This window comes from Salmo salar, chromosome ssa28 (genome assembly GCF_905237065.1).
Source record: "Salmo salar chromosome ssa28, Ssal_v3.1, whole genome shotgun sequence".
Lineage (NCBI taxonomy): Eukaryota > Metazoa > Chordata > Actinopteri > Salmoniformes > Salmonidae > Salmo > Salmo salar.
Window position 1 is genome coordinate 19,835,140 of NC_059469.1, and position 13,954 is coordinate 19,849,093.

Sequence of the window (13,954 nt, forward strand, 5' to 3'; positions counted from 1 at the left end):
ATTGCTATCAGGTTGTAAATCACAGCTGGCCTGGTACGTTGTTTGCTGCCTCCACCCATTTGGGATGCACCGTTTCAGTTTTAATGACTCAATAATTTGAACAAAAACGGACAACTGTAACTGAGGCTGTGAATGTCAATACAATCAAACTAGCAAGGGCAATGATCACAAGTCATTTATAACATGGCTAATAGCCTAGCGCACATGTGTCAAGCACAAGGCCCGCGGGCCGAATAGGACACACAAGCAAGTATAAATGAGTCAACAGTTGAGTCATCTACTTTATGAAATTACAGCCTGATGCACTTGCATGGTGAATTCAACTTCAATTGCGCTGCTACTTTCATATGTCCTGTTTACAGCAACTTCAATTGCTGGTTTCGTGTGCCCCGTTTACAGCGCGCAGGGGAGGGAAAGTGTAAAGACACATGCCACAGTCCTAGCTAGGCTACTAAAATGTTGCAGGCTGGCTTCGGTTTTTAAAGCTTACCAATGAATAATGAAAAACCAAAACCTGCAACAAAACACCATGCAAAGGAGAAACATGTAGGCCTGTTACAGCGACATTTGAGCAGTAGCCTAGGCTGGCTACTCAACTACAATACATTTTGATTGCACTATACTGCAAGTCTGCATTTAACTGCACCGGTGATCCATGCAGTTACAGTTAAATGTTACAACAACCCTATAGCTAGCTACGTTTTTGTTATTTTGAGCTATTAAAACCACCTAATGGGAATGTCCGTGCCCCCGTGGAAATCAAATTAATAAAAACATCCATATAAAAGTCTGTAAACTAAAGATGTCAGTTTTTTTGCATTGCATCTCAATCCACCACATCGCATCTGCGGTGAAAGATGACAGAGCTAGAGTGGCTCTAAGAGCTGGCTCTTGTAGGTGAACGTTGGTAGCCGGCTTGCATATCAGAAGAGCCGAATCTATTTATAAAAAATAAAAATAAATTAAGATATGAATAATCAAAAGATTTAAATGAATAGAATTAACTAATTCAAAGAACAAAAAATATATAATAATAATATAGGCCTAAATGCTCAAGCGCACACACACGTTCTGACTGTCTGCTCAGACTAACAGCCTCACCTGTTGTTCCTCTCAATCAGGCACGCAGTGTCAACCAATGAAGCAAAGATGCGTGAGGGAGGACCGAGCCAACTCACAGTCACACACTTAGCAGCCAAGGAGAGAGAGGAAAGAGAGCTGTGAAAACAACAGCTGGAAAATGAGTCGGAAGCACAGTAGCATTTGGATGCATTTTAATAATGTAGACGATGTTAGAGCACAGTGTAGAATTTGCCAAAACAAAATCTCATATAAAGCCGGTTCTACGCCCAACCTACACTGGCATATGCGAACTGTGCACCCAACTGTGAAGCTAGCTGTAGCGGAGCTTCGAGAAACCAGCGGGCCTGCTAGTGATAGTGGTGGAGCCAGCGTATCCACTCAGTCAAGTAGGCCTACTCCGCGACCCATAGCAACGCAGTCTTCTATGGACCAGTTATGCAAAAGTTTATGTCTGTTGAAAAACAAGGCCAAATTGATATTGCATTGGCTAAAATGATTGCCACTGATTTCCAGCCATTTTCGATCGTGGAGGACAGAGGTTTTAAAAAATTATAGCAATAGTCTAAATACAATATACACAATTCCAAGCAGGAAAACCCTTTCAAAATCAATTATTCCACAACTGTACGAGAGCACACAGGCTTCAGTGCGGGAAGTCAGCGACAGACACACCTCAGAGAACTTGGCAGAGGAACTGTGAGAGTGGCCAGAGATTGGCAGGTGATGGAAAAGTGGTCTGTTGTGTTAGCGACAATGCAGCTAACATAACCAAAGCCATGAAAATGTTTAAATGGACCCATCATCCATGTCTTGCCCACACAATCAACCTGATTGTAAGAGATGCTCTGAAGTTGATGAAGGCCACTGTGGACAAAGTGAAAGCAGCTGTGGAATACTTCCACAGGAGCAGAGTAGGTGCTGAAAAACTAAAGTCTACACAACACCAGATGGGGATGCCTGATCAGAGGCCTAAACAAGACTGCACTACAAGGTGGAATTAAACATTTTATATGTTTAAGCGGTTTCTTGAGTCAAAGGATGCCATCTCTACCTTGGCCATTGTTAATGCACCTGTTGATGCTCTGACCCAAGAGGAATGGGAGGTGGTGGAGGAGGTGTGCAGAGTCCAGGAACCCTTTGAGCAGGTCACTGTGGAGATCAGTGGAGAGAGGTACAGTAAGCAGTTATTACTACATCATTATTTAATACAGTATTATATATGTATATGAGCAGTAGATGAGAATGTAGTGTCAGTAGACAAAACATGAACCTGAACTAATAAGTTACTGTTCTCTCTTTTCAGCTATGTGACAGCCTCAAAAATCATACTCCTGTGTAAGGGTCTGCAGCGAAACACAGCCAGCCACCAGAGAGAAGCAAATGTAACCACAAGGCATGTGACAGAGTTAATGGACACCCTTTGTTCATCAATGGACAGAAAGTTCCACAGAATGGAATATAATCACGTGCTATCAGAAACCGCTGCACTTGACCCCAGGTTTAAGAAGTTAGCCTTCAGTGATGCCAGAGCGATTGATGAGGCTCTTCAAAGAATAACCTCAGCAGCAGGGAGGGACAGCCCCAGCAGTCAACTGGCTCAGGCACCAGGGAACAGGAAGAAGAGGGATCAGATGGAGCAGAAGCACCAGCAGTAGTGCCACAAACGTCTGCTGTTTGACGAGAGAGCAACTGGTGATGCAGCACGAAGGAATCCCTCAGCAGATGCCATAATGGAGGTCCGGTCCTATTTGGAGGAGCCCCTCCTCCAAAGATCTGCAGATCCTCTGAGCTGGTGGAAGAACAAGGCCTCTGTCTACCCACGGCTTACTAAAGTCATGACAGGGAGACTCTGCATAGTGGCCACATCCGTTCCCTCTGAGAGGGACTTCTCGAAAACAGGACAAATAATTACTGAGAGAAGAAACCGCATCAGCCCCTCAAAAGTGAGGCAGCTTGCATTTCTGAATGCAAATCTCTCATAAAAGCAACATATGGTCAACATTGCTGTGTGCTGCTGGTTATAACATGACAATAAAGAAGAGAGAGAAAAGAGGGACCAGTTTAATGTTTTAAGTGGAGTGCTGCAGTTGGTCTAGGGTTTCTGGGATAATGGTGTTAATGTGAGCCATGACCAGCCTTTCAAAGCACTTCAGGCTACAGACGTGAGTGCTACGGGTTGGTAGTCATTTAGGCAAGTTACCTTAGTGTTCTTGGACACAGGGACTATGGTGGTCTGCTTAAAACATGTTGGTATTACAGACTCGGTCAGGGACAGTGTGAAAATATCAGTGAAGACACTTGTCAGTGGGTCAGCGCATGCTCGGAGTACACGTCCTAGAAATCCACCTGGCCCTGCGGCCTTGTGAATGTTGACCTGTTTAAAGACCTTACTCACATCGATTACGGAGAGCGTGATCACGCAGTCGTCCGGAACAGCTGATTCTCTCGTGCATGCTTCAGTGTTGCTTGCCTCGAAGCGAGCATAGAAATTATTTAGCTCGTCTGGTAGGCTTGTGTTATTGGGCAGCTCGTGGCTGTGCTTCGTTTTGTAGTCTGTAATAGTTTGCAAGCCATGCCATATCCGTCGAGCATCGGAGCCGGTGTAGTAGGATTCAATCTTAGTCCTGTATTGACGCTTTGCCTGTTTGATGGTTCGTCGGAGGGCATAGCGGGATTTCTTATAAGCTTCCGGGTTAGAGTCCCGCCCCTTGAAAGCCACAGCTCTACCCTTTAGCTCAGTGTGGATGTTGCCTGTAATCTATGGCTTCTGGTTGGGGTATGTACGTACGGTCACTGTGGGGATGATGTCATCAATGCACTTATTGATGAAGCCAGTGTCTGATGTGGTGTACTCCTCAATGTCATCAGAAGAATCCCTGAACCTATTCCAGTCTGTGCTAGCAAAACAGTCCTGTAGCTTAGCATCTGCGTCATCTGACCACTTCCGCATTGAGCGAGTCACTGGTACTTCCTGCTTTAGTTTTTGTTTGTAAGCAAGAATCAGGAGGATAGAGTTATGGTCAGATTTGCCAAATGGAGGGCGAGGGAGAGCTTTGTACATATCTCTGTGTGTGGAGTAAAGGTGGTCTAGAGTGTTTTTACCCTCTGGTTGCACATGTAACAAGCTGGTAGAAATGAGGTAAAACGGATTTAAGTTTTCCTGCATTAAAGTCCCTCGGCCACTAGGAGCGCCTCCTCTGGATGAGTATTTTCTTGTTTGCTTATGGCCTTATACATCTCGTTGAGTGCCATCTTAGTGCCAGCAGCAATTTGTGGTGGTAAATAGACAGCTATGAAAAATAGCTGTTGGTAAATAATGTGGTCTACATTTTATCATGAGATACTCTACCTCAGGCGAGCAAAACCTTGAGACTTCCTTAATATTAGATTTCGTGCACCAGCTGTTATTTACAAATAGACACCCCTTGTCTTACCGGAGGCAGCTGTTCTATCTTGCCAATGGACCGAAATCTAAGCCAGCTACAGCTGAAGTCGGAGGTTTATATACACCTTAGACAAATACATTTAAACTCAGTTTTTCACAATTCCTGACATTTAATCCTAGTAAAAACTCGTTGCCTTAGGTCAGCTAGGATCACCACTTTATTTTAAGAATGTGAAATGTCAGAATAATAGTAGAAAGAATTATTTATTTCAGCTTGTATTTCTTTCATCACATTCCCAGTGGGTCAGAAGTTTACATACACTGAATTAGTATTTGGTAGCATTGCCTTGAAATTGTTTAACTTGGGTCAAATGTTTCTGGTAGCCTTCCACAAGCTTCCCACAGTAAGTTGGGTGAATTTTGGCACTTTCCTCCTGACAGAGCTGGTGTAACTGAGTCAGGTTTGTAGGCCTCCTTGCTCGCATGCGCTTTTTCAGTTCTGCCCACAAATTTTCTATAGGATTGAGGTCAGGGCTTTGTGATGGCTCCAATACCTTGACTTTGTTGTCCTTAATCCATTTTCCCATAACTTTGGAAGTACGCTTGGGGTCATTGTCATAGTCCGTGTATGTAGGTGGCAGGGAAGTCAGGCGCAGGAGAAAACAGAGTGGTTTAAAAATGGAATATTTATTTCCAAAACCAACGTAGAAAAAGAATCCGGGTAAAACAATAACCCGTCGCACACCGATACCGAAACAACACGTACATAACAAACAAACAATCACCGACAGAGAAATGAGGGGAAGCAGAGGGTTAAATACACAACATATAATTACTGGGATATGAAACAGGTGTGTAAAGAGACCAGACAAAACCAATGGAAAATGAAAAACTGATCAATGGTGGCTAGAAGGCCGGTGACGTCGGTCGCCGAACACCACCCGAACAAGGAGGGGCATCAACTTCAGTAGAAGTCGTGACAGTCATTGTCCGTTTGGAAGACCCATTTGCGACCAAGCTTTAACTTCCTGACTGATGTCTTGAGATGTTGCTTCAATATATCCACATAATTTTCCTTCCTCATGATGCCATCTATTTTGTGAAGTGCACCAGTCCTTCTTGCAGCAAAGCACCCCCACAACATGATGCTCCCACCCCCGTGGTTCACGGTTGGGATTGTGTTCTTCGGCTTGCAAGCCTCCCCCTTTTTCCTCCAAACATAACGATGGTCATTATGGCCAAACAGTTCTATATTTGTTTCATCAGACCAGAGGACATTTCTCCAAAAAGTACAATCTTTGTCCCCATGTGCAGTTGCAAACCGTAGTCTGTCTTTTTTATGGCGGTTTTGGAACAGTGGCTTCTTCCTTGCTGAGCGGCCTTTCAGGTTATGTCGATATAGGACTCGTTTTACTGTGGATATATATACTTTTGTGCCTGTTTCCTCCAGCATCTTCACAAGGTCCTGTGCTGTTGTTCTGGGATTGATTTGCACTTTTCGCACCAAAGTACGTTCATCTCTAGGAGACAGAACACGTCTCCTTCCTGAGTGGTATGACAGCTGTGTGGTCTCATGGTGTTTATACTTGCGTACTATTGTTTGTACAGATGAACGTGGTACCTTCAGGCGTTTGGAAATTGCTCCCAAGGATGAACCAGACTTGTTGAGGTCTACAATTTTTTTCTGAGGTCTTGGCTGATTTCTTTTGATTTCCCCATGATGTCAAGCAAAGAGGCACTGAGTCAGAAGGTAGTCCTTGAAATACATGTGCAGGTACACCTCCAATTGACTCAAATGATATAATGACGTACTGTTCTGGAATTTTCCAAGCTGTTTAAAGGGGCAGTGAACTTAGTGTATGTAAACTTCTGACCCACTGGAATTGTGATACAGTGAATTATAAGTGAAATAATCTGTCTGTAAACAATTGTTGGAAAAATTACTTGTGTCATGCACGAAGTAGATGTCCTAACCGACTTGCCAAAACTATAGTTTTGTGGTTGAAAAACAGTTGAAAAGTGGTTGAAAAATGAGTTTTAATGACTCCAACCTAAGTATGTGTAAACTCCCGACTTCAACTGTAGGTAGGAAGATTTGGAAATGTGGAGATAATGTAGACCAAGATTGACAACACACTCCAGCACAGTAGGTGGCAGCATGCACCTTTCATGTTTGTTTGCGGACCGCCATTATATCATAGAAGAATAAGTACACTAGATCCGGTCCAACTAGATTGAAGAAAGCTTCAATTCCAGTCTGTTTGTGCTATCTTGCCAAACGTGTACGGCTTGACAATGATAGCAATGGCGCACAAAGAGATCTGAGACCAGGCTAGCACTGTGTCAATATTAAAGATGATCTATTATATTGACATTATAGTCTAGTGACCGCTCTAACAATGGAAATACATGTCCTTAAAGATGGATGGTAGGTGGGAGGGGCCATTCTAGCCAGTGAGAGGGCAGATACGCGTGTGAACAACAGGCACAACTCCAATTACATTTTTTTAATATAACATTTATTTAACTGACCGATACAATGTATTTTTTTTTTTTTTTTACGAAGTTGCGGAAAGGCGACGTGCGTCCACTTATATCAGTGCAATCGTAACAACCTAACCATTACTAAACGTCTATTCTATCAAATAAGCAATTTAATTTTTTGTTGACAAAATTAGACACTCATTGACCATACACAAAAAAACAAGCAGTAATAGCGCAAACAAGTGCACATATTTTCTTCAGAAAATCTAAATAATGCAAAAGTAACCAGATTTGTCTATTTTACAAGTAAAAATGATATTTCAATATAACTAGACATGCAATAATAATGCAATTATATTTAACTATATTATTGATAATCGATTGTTTTATGTTGATTGATGAAGCTTTTATTTTGAAAAAGCGTTCTACGGGAAGTGAGAAGGAAAATCCAGTAGGATTCACGGCTATTAGGGATTTTTCTTCAATTAATTTCGAAGCTGCAGTGCCTCAAGAAAAACAATAGGATATTGCTAGCAAATACAACACAACCATTGCCATGTCTGAGACATACGGTAAGAAATCTTGACTAGTCAGGTTGTGTTACACAATAGATAGCCAAAGGCGATGGAGCAGGTGTATTGTAATGCCATCAAAACAAATAGCCTATGTGCTATGCTTTCTCGTTGTTGGGTGTATAGCTAGCTAACATTAGCTAGCTTGCTAACTTTAGTTTCGCTAGATAGCTTGCATCTCCGTCAAATGTCATCATTAATTGGTTTCTTAACTAGCTATCTAGATAACCATCGGAATGTCAGACAACTAACAAAGTTAGCTAGCTAAATGTCGACGCAAATGTAACGTTATGCATGAAGCAATAAAATAGCTTATGTTCTGCTAGTATTGCGCCTGTTACTTAAGTTACGTTATCCAGCTTTCTATCCAACTAGCCTAAGATTACGCATTCTCTAATGATTAAAATGAACTTTGTTTGTTTTTCCTCTGCTAGATTTCCTGTTCAAATTCCTAGTGATTGGGAATGCAGGAACTGGAAAATCATGTCTTCTTCACCAGTTTATTGAGAAGAGATGTAAGTTATGTTCAATTGATTGTGTTGACATGTATTTTCTATCTAGCTATGACTTGTAGTTTATTTTAGGGACAGGCTACAATTTATGATTAACTTAACTTTGAATACATTAATAGGGATTGTTGTGATCTAGCTATGTGTTGTGGAATTATTTCATTTAAATCACAGTCAAAGACGATTCGAATCACACCATCGGAGTTGAGTTTGGCTCAAAGATAATCAACGTGGTAAACAAATATGTCAAACTCCAAATCTGGGACACTGCGGGACAAGAGAGATTCAGGTACTGTACATTATGTGAGTGCATTTCACATACTTACTCCTACTGTGGCAGGGCATTAGACATTTTTCTCAAACCAGCTTGGTCTGTTTCATGCGTGCCCATCTCCAGCTGATCATTAGAGAACTTGTGCCAGATCCTTAGAACAGCAAGTAAAATGAATCATGGCCAGCCGTTGTGGGGGAGTTTAATAATGCATAGCGCATCTAAAATTCTGAAACACTACTACTGCTCCCAAGTGACGCGTCTGTCTGGGGCACTGCATCTCAGTGCTTGAGGCGTCACTACAGCCACCCAAGTTTGGAGCCAGGCAGTGTCACAACCGGCTCTGATTGGGAGTCCCATAGGGCGGTGCACAATTGGCCCAGCGTCATCCGGGTTTGGCGGGTGTAGGCCGTCATTGTAATTAATCATTTGTTCTTAACTGACTTGCCTAGTTAAATAAAGGTTACTGAGCACCTTGAGCATTTTGTTTTGCACATTGACCAACTCCTTATTCAGCTTTGATGGCACTAAATGCTGTTATGTATAGCTAACTATAGATGGAGATGGAGAATGTCACATTTGAGAATGTCAATTTAATAAATGTAATTAGGATGTGTATGTAACAGTGTAGGTTCCGTCCCTCTCTTCGCCCCAACCTGGGCTCGAACCAGGGACCCTTGCACACATCAACAACTGGCGCTAACTAGCCATTTCACATCGGTTACATGTAGAATGTTTATTTATGCCCTTACGTATTTTCAACTGATGTTACAATCGCTTTCCTCTCCCAGGTCTGTTACACGGAGTTACTACAGAGGTGCTGCTGGAGCCCTGCTTGTATATGACATCACCAGGTAGGCTAAATTACCTACTCATAGGTGATCAAGAGAGTTGAGGAGAAATAATCCTTGCCTCATTATGGGTGGACCTTCAAGGGGCATGTTGTTTTAATAAAACACAAATGTTTCTAAAAAGACAAATGTTCAATGTCGTACGTTTCAAAGGGACCTAGATATGATTTGACTCATTGGTTGCACAGTGGCTCCCGATTGACTGTTTTGGAAAACACTGCTCTAACCTTCCGAAAGCCTACTGTGATTTTAGTGAACAGAACCACCAAGTCTGATTTGTGTGTCTACACTGCTCTCGCTCCATTGACCTGATCATCCTCAGCCGGGAAACCTACAACGCCCTGACCAACTGGCTGACAGACGCCAGGATGCTGGCCAGCCAAAATATTGTCATCATCCTGTGTGGTAACAAGAAGGACTTGGACGCAGACCGGGAGGTCACCTTCCTGGAGGCGTCTCGCTTTGCTCAGGAAAATGGTGCGTTTAGTATGAATGATGATCCCTTTACAGCTGAATTCCAAACTGCTCACTGTGTAAAGCGTCTTAGACTGGGAGTGCAGATCTAGGAGCAGATCCTCTATGTAGTCTTATTAATTTTGTTCAAAAAAGGCAAAACTGATCAAAGATCAGCACTCCCACTCTGAGAAGCTTGATGTATTCGGACCCAAATCTACCCCCTACCCTCTGATGCAGACCTGAAATCCTAAATTCTGATTGTTGCACTGTGAATACTCCACTAGAGGTCACTGTAGGACAACTCACTGGTGTGAACTATTGCCCACAAAACTGTTGCAATTCATGTCCTCCACAGCTAAATGCTGACTAATTCTCTTGTGTTCAAATGTTACCAACATTGAGGATAAACATTGTTATTATTGTGTCCTGCTGTCTTGTCTGTTTTAGAGCTTATGTTTTTGGAGACAAGTGCTCTGACAGGGGAGAATGTAGAGGAGGCCTTTGTGCAGTGTGCCAGGAAAATCCTCAACAAGATAGAGTCAGGTATCTCTGCATTCAGTATCTTCTCACCTTATCCAACAGCAATGAAATCGTAGTTTACCAGCTGAACTCTGTTTCAGCTCAGGGGCTTATCCCTCCCTCCATCTCATTCTTTTCTCTCTCTCTATTGCTCTCTCTCTCTCTCTCTCTCTCTCTCTCTCTCTCTCTCTGTGTTCTCTTCCAGGAGAGTTGGACCCGGAGAGGATGGGATCAGGGATCCAGTACGGAGACGCCGCGCTGCGCCAGCTGCGCTCCCCTCGCAGGGGACAGGCCGAGAGCGCCCAGGAATGTGGCTGTTAGTGAACACGCTCAGTATGCCCAGGACCAAGGTGAGACTCCTCCCCCTCACTGCTGCCTACTGCATAGGATTCTGCTCTGTGACTTACTAGTGTGATAACACAAGAGTAACTCAATTAATAGCTCAGTTCAGTGACATCCAAAATGCTCCCCCTCAAAATAGCAGGCAGAAATACAGTTGTAGATGGTGCTTTTCACATTCACATGTTATGTAAGAGGCCATTCAAAAGTCCTCTCTATTTTACAGTTGACTGTGTTGCATTGCATGGAGCAGTTAAAGCATTCATGTGCTTCTACACCTGCATTGCTTGCTGTTTGGGGTTTTAGGCTGGGTTTCTGTACAGAACTTTGTGACATCAGCTGATGTAAGAAGGGCTATATAAATACATTTGATTTGATTCATTTGTCATTTTGAGAAGAACCAAATGCTGAAACATGACTAGTTTTATCAGCATTATTGGAGTCAGGATCATCACATGCCCCCTCGGCGATGGGGAGTTCAAGCCCTGGCTGGGCTGACTGTCTGTGCCCTTAACTACTTTCCGTACCCCTCTCAAATGTTGGTACTTACATATGTCCTGTCAAAACAAACAATCAGAACTAAAATAAAAGATAATCACAATGCTGATCCATGTTCTTCTCAAATGGTTTCCCTGAAGGGGTTTGTAATGATTACTTTTCTATTGCTGCAAGGTGATCTCTGATGCTACTTTCACTAGTATCATCATACTGAATTCAGGGTAAAGTTAATGCCTGTGTCCCACATGTAACTCCCTAAGTCCTGAGTTTTATTCTGTCGTACTGTATCTCCGCCTTGGGTGGGTGGGTGTGTGTGTGTGGTTGGATAGGATCCAGAGGGCTATTTTTAGGGATCTCACAGAGAGGAAGGAGCCATCTATGCCTATTTCTGTCCACCAGCTCCCAAGTGCCTGATGTGTCGATGATACAGAAAACCATAGCCACCCAAAATGACTCAGCCTCTTTTGTGAAGGAAGAACCTAAAAGGGGCTCAACAGTTTGAGAATGGTCGAATGACCCTGCTTAGAAGCTGTCTGGATGTGGCTCCACACAACTGTTGTCAATACAGTTTTCTATCTGGGCAGATCCATTAATTTGTAAATTACAGTGTAAAGTTGAGTACATGCCAAATATTGCCAGCACGCAATTGTAACAAAATGTAACTATTAACCTCACGTTGACACAGGTTTCTTAGCTAAAGGGGCTAATTTACAACATCCCCACACATTTCTGTGTGTGTATGGTTTCAAACCTCTCTCTGTCCTTGTTTTCAGGCAGGTTGGTGAAGACTTCGAGGAAAGATGAGATGTAGGGAACATGATACAGGGCTCGTAATGGTGGAGCGACTCTTTGACCTTCTAACTTCCCAACTTCTGGATGTTCCGTCAGAGACCCACAGAGTGTCCTGGATTCCTGGCCCTACTCTGGACTCCTGCGCTTGTTCCTAGGCCCCTCAGACACAGGCAGAGAGTCCTGTTTCATCTTACTCAAGCCCTTTAATCATCTCGGCTGTATTCATAAAGTGTCTGAGTAGGAGTGCTGATATGATTTGTTTTTCATTTTAGATAATAATGAACAAGATAACAGGGAACCCAAATCCTAGATCAGCACACTAATTCTGAGATGCTATATGATAATGAGACCTGACATCTTACTTTCACCCCTGTACTTCTGCCCTATGCTACCCATAGTATATTGCATTATGTACAGTATTATCTGTATAAAGAACACATCATATAGTCCCTCAAAGCAGTGGTTCCCAAACTGTGGGGCGCGCCCCTGTCGGAAGGGGAGTTGCAGCGATGGGACAAGACTGTGACTACCAATTGGATATCACGAAAATTGGGGGGGAAAAATGTCCAGATCAACTAGCCCATGTCAGATCAACTAGCCCAAGTTTTTTTAGCCCATTGATTTTGTTGTAATGTTTGAGTCACTCAGATATCACATGAACACACAAGACATGGTGGAATGTGTAGAATTGCAGGAAATTAGCTTTAAAACTGCCAACAAGGGATGTGAACAGTTTCTGTCATGGACAGTGCTTGTGCCCATAGAAATAGACGTGGCGTGCCAGGGGGCACTTTGGATGTTCCCCAGTGAGGGGAGGGGGAGGGGGGCTCAGTGAGTTTGGGGACCACTGCCTCAAAGCATATTTTATGGACTGAATATCAGAGAATTTTATTATTAGCTGAATCTATCAATTATGTCATGTTATGGTGAGAATGATCAATCAGCGCTGTCTCACGCCTGCTGGTTTCATTGACCCGTTGTTTGGGTTGTTCTTTGTGTTGGTATTATTAGTTGTTTTTCCCCCCTAATTGTTATGAGTCATGCTTTTTTAATTTATTCTCAATAATATAGACGTTGTTTTTATAATAAAGTATTAAAAATTGATGTTTGTATATTGTTCTAAGGTGATTCCTCTTTGTTATCTTTATTATTTAAGTGTGTAATATCCATTTAGAATACTTGGTAACATTTCATGTTAAATTGTTGTTATACCTATAGTAACCTAATAATTATTCATAGTTGTGCAATCGTATATTTATGGAGTTGTGTAGGTTTTGTTATTACACAGGTGGATAAGCTGGCTCACAAGCTGGCTGCACGGTGAGCTACTTCCCTTTTGACACCTTGCACCAAAGTTAATATGATTGACGACAGTCATTTAATTCATTGACCATTTTCCTAATGCAGATCAGTGCACTCTGACTGTGTTTAGAAAGGCAGCCAATTCTGATATTTTTCTGAAAAAGATCTGATGTGATTGGTCAAAAGAACAATTAGTGGGAAGAATATCAGAATTGGGCTGCCTGTGTGAAATGGCAGGCTCCAGAATGTCATTGTGTCTGTCTGCTTAGATTGACCGTTTGCTGGAGCAAGATTGCTGTGTCATATTAATATAGTTCCTGAGACCTAAAACTAATCCAGGTTTGATGCGACTGCAGGAAATAACCTACAATGCCACCCTTGTGTTGAGATGACTGACAGCAAATCCACTGATCCCCTCTCCTCAGGGTAGGACCCAGTTCTACAGTATTTTGAAGATTGACGTTTTCCATGGGGAGAAAAGGCACTGCCAGCTACACTTCTGAAAATGCCCGTCAGTCCTCCATGATGGTACTGTATGTCCTCTTCCCTCTTGTCCCGTTTGTTACATTTGAGCGTAGTACAGTATGGCATTTATCTGTATCTTTGTTTAATGACACGCTCCAACAGATTTTATTTTGAAGAATATTTGTCGTAGTGCTGAAGAATTGATTTGTGTATCCAGGTGAAATATGCCTTTCAATCTCATTACTATAGTAGATATTTACTGGCATGTGTTTCGACAGGTAAATCAATCAAATAAGTCAAACGATTTAGTAAAAAGTAGTTTATGAATTTTGTTAAGCCTAGCACACAATGTCAAAATACTTGTACATCAAATTGCAATCTGATGCCTGTATCGGTTCCATTTGAATGAGTAAAAGCGTGAACATTTA

At 42.4% G+C, this 13,954-nt stretch overlaps 1 protein-coding gene across 2 annotated transcripts; it reads left to right on the forward strand.

Moving 5' to 3' along the window:
* The first annotated feature begins 7,339 nt into the window (after positions 1–7,339).
* Positions 7,340–12,871, forward strand: LOC106589656 (ras-related protein Rab-4A). Of its 2 annotated transcripts, none has more exons than XM_014179897.2 (8): positions 7,340–7,524; positions 7,959–8,039; positions 8,208–8,322; positions 9,096–9,158; positions 9,478–9,632; positions 10,059–10,154; positions 10,336–10,480; positions 11,741–12,871. In XM_014179897.2, exons 1-7 carry the CDS (start codon positions 7,509–7,511, stop codon positions 10,449–10,451), a joined length of 642 nt encoding a protein of 213 aa, XP_014035372.1. In that variant the 5' UTR covers positions 7,340–7,508; the 3' UTR covers positions 10,452–10,480; positions 11,741–12,871. The 2 variants fall into 2 exon arrangements, with proteins under 2 accessions (XP_014035372.1, XP_014035373.1); XM_014179898.2 differs by having other exon boundaries at positions 10,339–10,480.
* The last annotated feature ends 1,083 nt before the right edge of the window (positions 12,872–13,954 follow it).

What these genes read in the sequence shown, in the direction of transcription:
- LOC106589656 (XM_014179897.2), top strand. An exon ending in CCAGTTTATTGAGAAGAGAT is followed by an intron (nt 8,040 to 8,207) that starts GTAAGTTATGTT and finishes TTTAAATCACAG; the next exon opens with TCAAAGACGATTCGAATCAC. An exon ending in CTTGTATATGACATCACCAG is followed by an intron (nt 9,159 to 9,477) that starts GTAGGCTAAATT and finishes GATCATCCTCAG; the next exon opens with CCGGGAAACCTACAACGCCC.